This window comes from Etheostoma cragini, chromosome 9, assembly GCF_013103735.1.
Source record: "Etheostoma cragini isolate CJK2018 chromosome 9, CSU_Ecrag_1.0, whole genome shotgun sequence".
Classification (NCBI taxonomy): domain Eukaryota; kingdom Metazoa; phylum Chordata; class Actinopteri; order Perciformes; family Percidae; genus Etheostoma; species Etheostoma cragini.
In genome coordinates, this window is record NC_048415.1 from 22,943,437 (window position 1) to 22,955,371 (window position 11,935).

The 11,935-nt window shown below is 42.5% G+C and overlaps 1 protein-coding gene across 2 annotated transcripts in view; it reads left to right on the top strand.

Annotated features, from left to right (window-relative positions):
• Positions 1 to 295: 295 nt before the first annotated feature.
• The window catches only part of tprg1 (tumor protein p63 regulated 1), a 15,692-nt gene continuing 4,052 nt past the window's right edge, over positions 296 to 11,935 (top strand). Inside the window, exons 1-5 of one of the 2 annotated variants that reach the window (XM_034880446.1) lie at positions 296 to 426; positions 671 to 1,041; positions 1,090 to 1,206; positions 3,067 to 3,158; positions 4,216 to 4,392. In XM_034880446.1, coding sequence (XP_034736337.1) covers positions 333 to 426; positions 671 to 1,041; positions 1,090 to 1,206; positions 3,067 to 3,158; positions 4,216 to 4,392 — 851 coding nt within the window. In that variant the 5' untranslated portion in view covers positions 296 to 332. Of the gene's footprint in view, positions 427 to 670; positions 1,207 to 3,066; positions 3,159 to 4,215; positions 4,393 to 11,935 lie in introns of both variants that reach the window. The other variant, XM_034880445.1, reaches the window with a different exon arrangement.

An 11,935-nucleotide genomic window follows, 5' to 3' on the forward strand; every position in this document is an offset into this window, starting at 1 on the left:
TGGTGTGGAGTTTATTCAAATAGCTTCACACAAAAACACACACAAAGCACAAAGACACATGGCTCATGGCATAACAGGTAAATCCGGTCATGCACCTTGGAGATAGGGGAGTCATTAGAGACAAACAGCCCTTTTACCCAGTTACATAACATCCATAACACATAAAAACTAAGATGATATTAGTTCAGTAAAGTATAAAACATGTCCAAAAATCATCAAGGCACCTTTTCATAGATTAGTATACATATATGTGCAGTAAGGTTTGTCACACTGTGAATCCGACCAGAGAGAGACGCAGCCAGTTCTGTGCTGCTGTGCACGCCCAGTAAACAATGTTCAACTCGGAACAAGGAAGTGATGCACCTGTTGCTACCTCCGCTTTGATCCATAGCTACCTACTACCTTCACTAGCATCGATAATTAGTGGTAAGCAAATCCTATTTATCATTATAGTACTATCACTTAGAAATGTTGACGCAAGTCAAAAGATTTAGGGAGTTAATATGTTTGAAGCAACGTAAATGTCGATACTAGAGAAATGATGTAACGTTCATTTAAAAGCCTCCCTTCAGTTGAGTCCAAATATACCACTAACTACAGAAGCTGTCTTAAATTGCCAGTCATTCACTTGATAAATACACATGTCTAAGTGTTGTTAATCTTTTTTAAGAGGTGTTGCGAGCCATCATGATGGCAGAAGCTGAGGAGGAAGGTGCTCCAACTTTTAGTAAGGAGCAGCAGCATCAGCTCAGCTCGTCTCCCGGCGGCCCGGTGGACACTCAGCCTGCTGCCCCCGCGGAGGGCACGGAGCAGCGGGCAGAGCACACCCGGCCTGCTGCCCCCGCGGAGGGCACGGAGCAGCGGGCAGAGCACACCCAGCCTGCTGCCCCCGCGGGGGGCACGGAGCAGCGGGCAGAGCACACCCGGCCTGCTGCCCCCGCGGGGGGCACGGACAAGCGGGCAGAGCACACCCAGCCTGCTGCCTCCTCAGAGGGTACGGAGCAGCGGGCAGAGCACACCCAGCCTGCTGCCCCCGCGGAGGGCACGGAGCAGCGGGCAGAGCACACCCAGCCTGCTGCCTCCACGGAGGGCACGGAGCAGCGGGCAGCAGCAGGGGTGTTGGGAGAGGACCGCCTCCAGCACAGCGATTACTCTGTGGAGTCACCTCTGGTCCAGTTTAAGATCAGGAAGTTCTTTGTGTTGAGGGTAAATACTTTTACATTTCCCCATGCAACAGTTTTTTAAATATCACATCCCGTTACAAGTTGTAGCTTAACTGAAATTCATGAAAGTGAATGAAGTGTTAGGCTAACGTTAACGTTACTTAAGTAAGGGACAATTTAGCGTTATCTGTAAGGTTAAGTATGTTATGGTTTGGGGTTTTTGTTGGGGTATTTTTTCCTGTTTGGCCTTCCCTGTGTTTTTGTCCCGGTTTTCCCATTAGTCTGGTGTTGTAGATCCTGTCTTGTGTTTCCATGCTTGTGTATGTTCTGTTTCCTGTTTTATTGTTTAGTCAGCTTCCTGTCTGGTCTTGTCTTGTCTAGCTTCGCTTTGTTTGTCTGATTGTTCAGCCCCACCCTAATGTGTTTCACCTGATGTCTCACCTGTTCCTCATTACCTCATTACCTCTTGTATTTAACCCCAGTTTTTCCTCTGCCTCTTGTTGGATCATTCCAGTTTGTTTGTTCGTGTGCCATCGTCCTGTTTTGTCAGTCCGTCAACACTTTGTCAGCTGCCCGGTTTTATATCCCCGTAAGTGTTTCTCTGTGGGTTAGCCGCAACCTCTCCTTGCCATTTTTTCCCTTGGACTCCCCGTGGATTTTTGTGTTTTTGTTTTCTTTGGATTTCGGCCTGGTTTACCTTTTGGACTTTCGCCCTGTGTATGCCTTTTGGTGCTCCCTTGTGTTGAACTGTTTGCGAATAAAACCCTTGTGACTTGCTCCTGCCGCCTCCTTCTCTCTGCGTTTGGGTCCTCACCGCACACCCCCCACAACAAAGTAAAGTTGAGTACTGTTGTGTTGCTTTACACTAGCCCTCCTCTGCACTACAACTTTTTTTCTGTCGTTCAGTTGACAGCTGTAACGTCCTTACCACTATTCTGTTAATTAATTACCGTGTAGGGACATGTACACCATAAACATAATGCTAGCTTCGATTGTACCAGTGCTAGTTTAGTACTAACGTCCAACAGCCCCCCCCAGGATATTTTAATATAGGTCTATACCAGTCAACAAGATTACCCTGTAAGAGGTCTGTTTATCTGCTTATAGTTTGGATCCTTTTACTCAATATAGTATGCTTGTCATACATCTGCACTCACTTGAGTAAATTATAAATTCATTCATTTTACTTGTAACTGAATATTTTGACATTGTGGTAGGCTACTGTAACATCATTTATTTGAAAAGGATCTAAGTAGTTCCTCCACCACTGTGTAAAACACAGAGTCATTCATGTTTACAATCAATACATATTTTGGGGGCCTATAATGATGCACAGAGGTGTTGAGGAATGCTTGATAAATGAATAATCAACCACTCTAAATATTATCAGTGTTTATTGCAGGCCTGGATTGGGTTGTGATGAGCAGCCAGGCCGGCTCAGCACCATGCTCACATAAGAGTGAAACTGTCAGGACCTCTGTATCTTTTTAACTTGCCATTGAAATAATTAAATATGCAAGGATAGAATAGCAGAAGCATGTTGTCAGATACAGTTTGAGTGTTGATTGCATTGGAAAACAGAAATGCTTGTAGCTGACAATTTGGATGTGAATTGTATTATGTGCTGAAGCTTTCTCTTGTGTCTTTAAATAGCCTACCTAAGTTACTCACATTTCTAACAGAAGTTGCACACTCGGCTTTCTTCATTTGCCGTCATTTTCATGTCGAGACTTCATGTTTTTGTTTATTGTCATTTTGTTTGACACGCTGACATTTTATTGGAGTACCGGTCCCAGCTGTGAATCTGCCTCGAAGATTACCCCTAAAGCTTTCTGTGCACACATTGTGATTGTCACAATGAAAAAAACTAGAAAGTGACACCTGTGCATTTCTGTCTCCTCAGCCTGGCACTCTGAAGCAGGCCATCAAAGACGTTGAAGCACTGGTGGATCAAGAAGTAGATGGCAGCATTCACAGCCGTTGGCTGATGGCAGAGTGAGTTTTTGGCATTTTTTGTTAAAAAAATTCTTACACAAATACTTTATTATCAAATTTACAGACAATTTCATTTCAGTCAACTAACTGTTTCAGCTGTAGTTTGAATCTGATGTCATTAATGTGAATAAGTTCCCCGACAGGGTGATCCAGGTATGTACAGCTGTAGCAGGTGCTCACCACGGGCTTATTTATAAAACTGTGCGGCAAATTTGCGTCAGTGGTGGCGTATGGATGAAACATAGGATGTGAGTACGCACAGCTATATTTGGATTTATAAAACCATGCACATGCATGTCCTTCGCAGGATTCCCTTTCCACAATCCATCATTAACATATGCACTGTATAAGGGCAGATAGCTTGCTGCCCATAGGGAGAGAATTCTGCATAATATTCTACAGCACAGGCCCATATGGCCTAAGCATGATTAGATTGAGACATCCTCATTAATTAAATGAGCCTAATATCAGTGTTCTTAACAGACCCAACTCCAAGAATAAGTCAATGCAGAGGTAGTGAACTAACTGCCTGGAACACCGAGACTGCCGACATTCACCTAGTGCACTTGCAGTTGTCAGGTTGTATCACTCCTGCACAAGCTTTTAGGAAACATTTAAAAGCCTGGCCATGTGAGAATGAATAATACATCCCATTTATCCAGCTCTGTCCCACACACGTTAAACTATGTCCTACATTGTGCCAGCAGTTACAGTCGCTACACAAGCAAGATAAAACAGCCCAGAGATTGCATTATATGGTAATTCTGTGACACTGCTGCAGAGGGAGGCCGGTGGGGACTAATGTCAGAAAAGCTTGAGAAATTCCTCATTGTCACTCGCTTTAGAAAAGGCAAGATGATCTCAATTCATGAAGCCAAATATGAAGTTACAGTCGAGCTAGTCTAGATCCAGGACGTTCCACTTCTGGGATTGCGCCGTAGCTGCCATCTTGGTGTCCTTGACTTTCCAGTCATCAGTCATCATTCAGTCTGTTCACCTTCCCACATTCTACATGAAAACGTCTCTCTCTCTCTCTCTCTCTCTCTGGTTGTTTCAGGGTTGATCACTGGAACAATGAAAAAGAGCGTCTTGTTCTCATCACAGAGAACTCACTCCTAATCTTCAAGTACGACTTCGTCATGTTCAACTGTGAGCAGGTCCAGAGGATCTCACTGAACCTTGTGGACCGCATCGCCTATGGCAAATTCAGCTTCCCAAAGCGCGCTCTCATTGAGTAAGTCTGCTCATTAACCCTCGACACAGCGATGTGGGGTAAGGACTGGCTACACAGCACATACATTCCAGGATAGGAGCTTAAGAAATGCTCTGGGTTGTTTGCATTTCTTTAAACCAATCACAATCTTCATGGGCGCTGCTAAGCTCCAGACGGAGCCACGATGCCTCTGCTGTATAGTCTCTGGGAAGAAGTTGTTTTGGTGTAACATGTGTACGTTCAGAAGTAGTTTTAGTTGTCAACACAAAACTCAGATTGGACAGATAGTCTAGCTAGCTGTCTGGATTTACCCTGCAGAGACCTGAGGACCAGGTAACCATAGTCCTCAGATTGGACAGATAGTCTAGCAGCTGTCTGGATTTACCCTGCAGAGATCTGAGGACCAGGTAACCATAGTCCTCAGATTGGACTGATAGTCTAGCTAGCTGTCTGGATTTACCCTGCAGAGATCTGAGGACCAGGTCACAATAGTCCTCAGAAATCAGCTGGAGGATAAATTCTGGAAAAGTAATTTTGTCGATCCAGACTGGCCCTAGTTTAATCCTTCAACAGTAAACATATATCTTTTATTCCAAAAACCTGCAGCTCTAACCTCAGAGGGTTATTAATGTTGTGTAATTTGTGGAGGGAAATAATAAACATGAAACTTCTGACACTTTAAATTAAAAGAGATATATTCTTTGACGTATTAACAGTGTGCAGCATTGTGCTGTAGAGACAGCCTTGGATCTCTGGTGTCCTGTCTCACTTTTAGTCTTTTTCAGTGAGTCTACTTAACAATGTGTCTTTGGAGTGTTCCATCACAAAGGAAAATTAAAAACCCTACATCGAGAATTACAAATATTAGCCCTAATCATCTCTGCAAGTCAAATTTGCTGTGAGAAAAAGAATCTCTTTTAGGACATGATTAACCATTAAGCTCAAACATAAAAACATGCCTAGTCATTTTTTGTTGCTGCTAGTATGTAATAGTTATTACTATTATACTTATTCTACAATCATGTATCAAAGCCATTCTCAAGTTTTGTGAACATTTAGAAGATTTAATGAAAAATGCAGCATGCAGCCTTTTAATAAATTTCAAAGGTTGAAATCATGCTTGATTTACTTCAAAGTGATGACAGGGATTGGAGTTTTCAGTGAGAACAGTGAGCTGATGCAGCGCTGGGAAGGGGATGCTTGCAGAGGATCGGTACTTGGGGCAACTGGGGACACGGGGAGCACCCGGAGAACAGGCAGGGCAGCGAGATAAGTGTGGAGAGAGTTTTTCGGGGGGGTTAAGGAGTGCATAGCTGTCACTTGGAGCTGTCGCTTAACTGATTAGTGGCAAAATTAATGTAGTCCTTTCATCCAAACCTTTTAAAGTCGGCTCAGGGGATACCAAACCAACTAAAACTAATTTGATGAATAAAACGTAACGCGCTGTGAAGAGCTTAGAGAGCGCGGCCTTTATTGGAGGCTTTATCTCCGCACATTACGTTAAATTATACATAAAGCGCCCGTGAAAGCCACCCGGGAGTCCCAACAGTAAAAAGACGGAGGCAAATGAGAAAGACTCAACTGTCAGACATTTCCTCTTTCAGTCTTCATCTTCAACGCTTCCTCTCTCTTTTTCTCCCTGTCCTCCTTTCTGTCTCTTCCTAAGGAAGCGTCTTCTTTTCTTGGTCTAGTTCATCCTTCATCGTCTGCTTTTTGGCAGAAATTGATGTACAGTAAAGTTCATGTATATGTTAAAATGAATCCTCCGTAATCCTGCTGTAACAGTACATCATCATCAGTGCGAGAGAAAAGTCTGGCTGGGAATATTCTTCAGCTGCTATTAGGCCCGGGCCTCGAGAACCAGTTCCACCTTGGAATCCCTTCAAAGATTACGGTTCCAATGGTTTCGTTTCTTTATTGGAATCGCTTGGAAAAGTCACTTTTGAATCTGATCATCTATTTAAACTATACTAAAATTAAATATGTTGTAAAGCGCCGCGATGCGCTCCCTTCTCTCCGTTGAAGCCTCTATGTCGACAGGCTTGTGGTGATGCCCAATGTGCTCTAGGTGCCAACATGAATCTGTTTGGTCCTGCCACTTGGTTTCCTTCTGTCAGGGTTCATGTGTGCAGTAAACATTACTCTTCATGAGAAACAAATCATGGCAGAGAGTCGTGATATCAATTCTAGGATAAAAAAAATTGTGATTCATATTTTCCCTGGAATCGTGCAGGCCTACTCTGAAAATTAAATGTATCTCTTATTTGTAAAATTAAGCATGTGACCCGTTTCAACTCCACCCCTCAAAGAATCAGAATGGACAATCCATAAGAACTGGAATCCAAATGAAGAATCAGAATTGGAATCAGAATTGAACAGATCCAAACGATGCCCCACCCTAGCTGCTATGTTAACGTTGCATTCCTTTTTCGATTGTGTACATTTCCACTGCATGAAGCCGTAGCTTGATGCTCTTCTAAATCTCCTCGTCTTAATCCACATCAAAAGAATCCACAGGGCCTCTCGGTAAAAGTTTAACTATTTACTTTTACACAAGAGAACGGTACAGTGCAATCCAGTTCCAAAATGATGACGAGAGAGAGAAACGAGAGAGATCCTAAAACTGTGTTTTAGGATCTCCACTCCCAGCAGATACAACTTTTCCTCCCTCCTCTCACGCTAGTATCAAAGGTAATAAAGGTACACAGTCACGTCTTCCCAAAATATCACAAATGTAATAGATCTAAATGAAATTGGGTTTTGTATGATCCAGCTGCTTGTTCAGCTGTCATGGTACTGAGACTTGGCTGTTACTGGTGGGGTGTACCTGCCGCCTGACAGATCCTCTGACCACTGGATGTCACTGTGCAGCCTCGCTAGAGACGGCTGGAGGCAGCAGCACGCCACTCCACATTCCTGCATCTGTGTGATGTCGTCGTGGGTGATTGATGATGCACTGGGGCATTGCACTGTTGCTAAGCATTTTCATTCTGTTTTGCTATAGCTGCTCTGATGGAGGTATTGCACACATCCAGGGTTTGTCCTGCATAGAGGAATTTTAGCGCCCCCCAGAGAGGTTTTAGCAGAACAAAACTTGACTACAAGCGCTAATCTCAGTTTAATCATCCAGAGTCAGGCCGTACCGGACTGTCCCGGGGATTTTAGCAGTAGTATTTAAATCTTAGTTATATTTTTTTAAGCAGTTTGTTTATTTGCTTAAGCATAATTAACATTTAGTTTATCAAATTGTTAGAAATAACAGGAAAATGCATTGTTTCAGTTAAATAAGGTAACACAGACTCATTGCCTTTACTGTGGTGACTCAAACCAATTAATCCAATTAGCTGGCGCTCAATTAATAAGTTAACAACTCATCAATTAAGCACTTTCAACCCCCCCCCCCCCGATAATTCCAACAGAAAGTGTTCAGGGAGTGTCTGTCCTTTTCTTCCACATCATTTATTTTTCATCCCACATTTCTCCAGGTGCTCCCATGACCAAAGAAGCCCAGTCCATTCAGCACCGGTAGGGAAAGATGTGCTTTAAGTGCCTTCTTTCCAAACCGTCTAGACAAACTAATTACCCAGCACATGGTGTATTTTTTATTCCTGTCTGAAGAAGTTGGGTGTGGAGGTTCTAAAGAAGCCCCACTAGAGTTTGCTTCAGTATCTGAAATAATCCCAGCACTGCACTCCTCTGTTTCTCCTCTGATCAGATGTAGTTGTTTTCCTCTGAATAAGGCATTACAGGGAATGTTTAGCCCCCATCCTATCGTACTACTTCAAACACTTTTATTCATACCAATACATTTATTTAATATCTTCTTCACATTGTAAATTGTTATGCTGACCAAAGTGGTCTTATTATGATTTTGTATACAGACCAATAAGGTGTAAAAGCTGTAGTTTGGGTCAGTCTTTGCATTGTTTTTTAGATCTGGTCTTAGTCTGCAGTCGTTTTGACCACACCCAAACAAACCCAAGCAGCTACACATCCAGACAGCAGAGGGCAGTCAGTACATAGTGGCTAGTTAAGATTTCATCACAGGATAATTTAACCAGACCGTGAACGCTGAAATCTAAAGCAAGGAAGACACACACACACACACTCACACACTCACACCACCAATTCTCCTTAAATGAGCACTGACACTCCTGCTTTCACTTTAACCAAATCAAATGCAAACAGTGTTTAAGTGAGGAGTCAGTGGGGCAAAGCTTTGATAGGAAACGTTGCAACATAAATTGACAAGTTGCAAAAATGACGTCTTACTCCAAGTTTCACTTTACAGGTTATAGAAACCATGGTTACCGTCTCCTCTCATATACTGCTCAGTAGTCTGCTCCCAAGAAAGTGTTAAATAAGCTTCAGTTGCAGAGTAGCAGTACAGAATAAAGAGGCATAGCTCACACATTTTCTAAGATCAAGATTAATTATAAATTATGATATTATATGATACAAGTACAACTGTTGAGGTACTTGTACTTTACTTGAGTCTTTTCTTTTCATGCCACTTTCTACTTCTACTACTGCATCGCGATGCATCAACGCAGTGATTCATTTCAACATCCCTAATGATAAGTACCAATGGTGATTCATTATATGGAACCTCATAAGGTTAGGGCATTTTGACATTGGGGACTGGGATTGCACAATAAATGTTAATACATGAGAAAAAATTGTTTTCGTAATAGCCTACAAAGAAGTTGCAACACTTTTTTGACACAACGTTGCCTGTTCATAACTACTGAAGATTAAATTTCTCACTCGCTGCTTCCTTCAATGACTCCCAGTGATTCCCAGTTATTCTGACCTCAGCTGCACTTTCTTTAATCGGACGTCCACTGCATACATTTACAAAAAAATGTAATACACACCTGAATATACATGAAATGTTTTGTGCATGCTGCTCTAGATAAAATGGTCCCTGTGAGCAGTTTTCAGCTTGTGGACTTGCTTTTTCAAGCTGGAAATGTCTTTGCCAACAGCCTGCAGCTATTATATCACAGTATGTTTAAGCTTCGGAGGTTGCATAAGCAACTCTTATCATGAATGTAAATGTCTTTTCAAGGCTTAATCATTCTATGGAAATTGTGTATGACATGTAAGCTCAATTCTTTGTGTTTTCCTGGGTATTTTGTACTCATCACTCCACCCTTTTTTCTCTCTTTGTAGTCCTTTTCCATGTTGGATGGATACATGTATGGATGGCTGACAAACCTGCAGGCTCTATTGAGCAATCGGACCAGATTTGTTTGTTTGCTCTGAGACAATGTGGGACACTTGCCATGACAACTGGAGCTGGGCTTGATATTTATCTTGTGTGTTGACTTATGAGTCCCAAGCGCTTGAAAGCCCAGGGAGGAATTTTTTCGTCACTTGCCCTTAAGCTCAGAAGACGGTGTTTCTCTTATGCATGTGTGCGTTTTGTATAAGCACTGTGGATTAAGTGGAACTGAACTGGGTAGGTCAGTAGAGGGTGGATTACTCCCTTTGGCCTTAATCTTGAGGTGTTCGCTAGTCCGTTTTTGGAAGATTTCACAACACAAACCATGTCTCCTTGGTAACTTATGACGGACATAACGAAGGTGTAGCCTGCTTTCCCCTTTTCTGTATTTCCGTGACTATATCTAAGTGAGGCGCAGTGAAAGTCCAAACCCCAGCTCTGCCACATAAACACAGGGAAGACTTCCAAGGCCTCTGGCTGGAAAGCCCAGCCCTGCTCTGCCTGTTTGGGCTGGTCCCTCTCCCAGTGATAGCTTACCTGTGGAATTTGCCAAAGCTTTTTTATATCCCCATTTATACTAGAGCAATAGCTGTGTGCTCTTACAAAGGGCAATGTGTACAAACGTAACCCTCACCATCCTCACTCGCTTTTGCTGAAATATAATCAGTCTTTTTAGCCTGGGCTGTGCTTTTGTACCAAACCTTTTCTCCCTGCACAGCATTTGATGCGTAGGAGGCAGTAATGTTCAGCAGCAGCTTCGTCATCTGGACGTGACTTGTATAAACAGGGTTGGTGATTGTATTGTGATGCAGACCCTCCCTGCGACCGTGACATGGGAACAGCTAAGCGTTATTGTTAAGCCTCAGGTGTTTAATTCTATTTGGCAGGAAGCACTCTTGTACAAGTATGTGGTAAAATTTGGACATCAGTGTGACAGGTTGTTAAAGGAATCAGGACAGTGTTGGGAAATTGCCTGCATGCTGATGTATTTATCTTCTTTCTAATTTTTCATGCAAAGCGGCAGGTACTATATTAACAAGACTTACATTTCTTTATTCCACAAATTGTTGCAGCTCTTGATAGAATCACCAAAACTGTTTGATTTGCATAACAAGCCACACTTTAAGCCATGTTTGCACAATTTTAATTTGATTCAATAATTTTGCAGGTTGCCTCTTGAAAACTGGCACGTCTACTCACATCGCACTAAATAAACCCAAATAACCCAAATAACCCGAACCCAAGTGTGTGTACATCCACACATTAAGTACAGAGGTTGCAAAGGCAGATTTGTGGGTTTAGTGTCAGACCTACAAAAATATTAAATTCTCCGTGTTTAAAAGGTTTGTAGCAGGCAAATGACTCGCATAACGTATGGCACAAATGTTTCAACAATGCACAGTAGGAAATGTTGAAACCGTGACAGGCATCTCTGATATTGAATCAGTGTTGGTATGAGGGGCAGAAAGCATGTTGTCAAAGAAAGATGAATTAAAAACCATATCCAAATTGGCGTATGATCCCTCCATGTAGAGTGTGTTATGAGAAGTCAGAATTCACCCAGAGTGGCTTTTGTTCCGACAAGCTTTTGTCTTGCCAGCCTGTTTATTTACTTTATTTAATCATTGACTTTGTGTCTTCTGTAGGATTATTAACCTACTGTAAGGTGTTCTTTGTGTCGCTCTACTCTGAGTGTAATTACGTTGGACTGACGAGTCAAACCTGTCACTGCAGGTTTGACTTGCTACTGTTTTGAATCCATCAGGGACATGTTTACCTGATCATGAATTCACAAAGACCCGTTAGGCCAGAGTTTTTAATGCAATATGCAATCTAAACAAAGTTTTGAGTTTAATAGAAAACATCTTCATGTAGCAACCGTGCAAAGACTTCTAAGGATACTTAGAAGTGTTTTTCAGAAACCTCATTCCTAATAGACCCAACGTAGTACTATGTAGTGACATGTGTTTCCTGCATTTTAACCCATCCCAATATTCGGACAGTGGACAGCTATTATTCAGAGAGCAACTAGGGGTTAAGTGTCTTGCTCAGGGACACTATGTAATGTTGAACCGCCAACCACTTTGCTGCATGTCATTGGCTCTCTCTTTCCCCTCCCCCTCCTCCTCCCTGCCTTTAGCTGTCTTATCAAATTAAGGTAAAAAAAGACCCCTCAAAACCAACATTGTGATTGGGCCTATTGCATATAAATACTGTGTGTGTGTGTGTGTGTGTGTGTGTGTGTGTATGTATGTATGCATGTATGTATGTACACTCACCGGCCACTTTATTAGGTACCCCATGCTAGTAACGGGTTGGACCCCCTTTTGCCTTCAG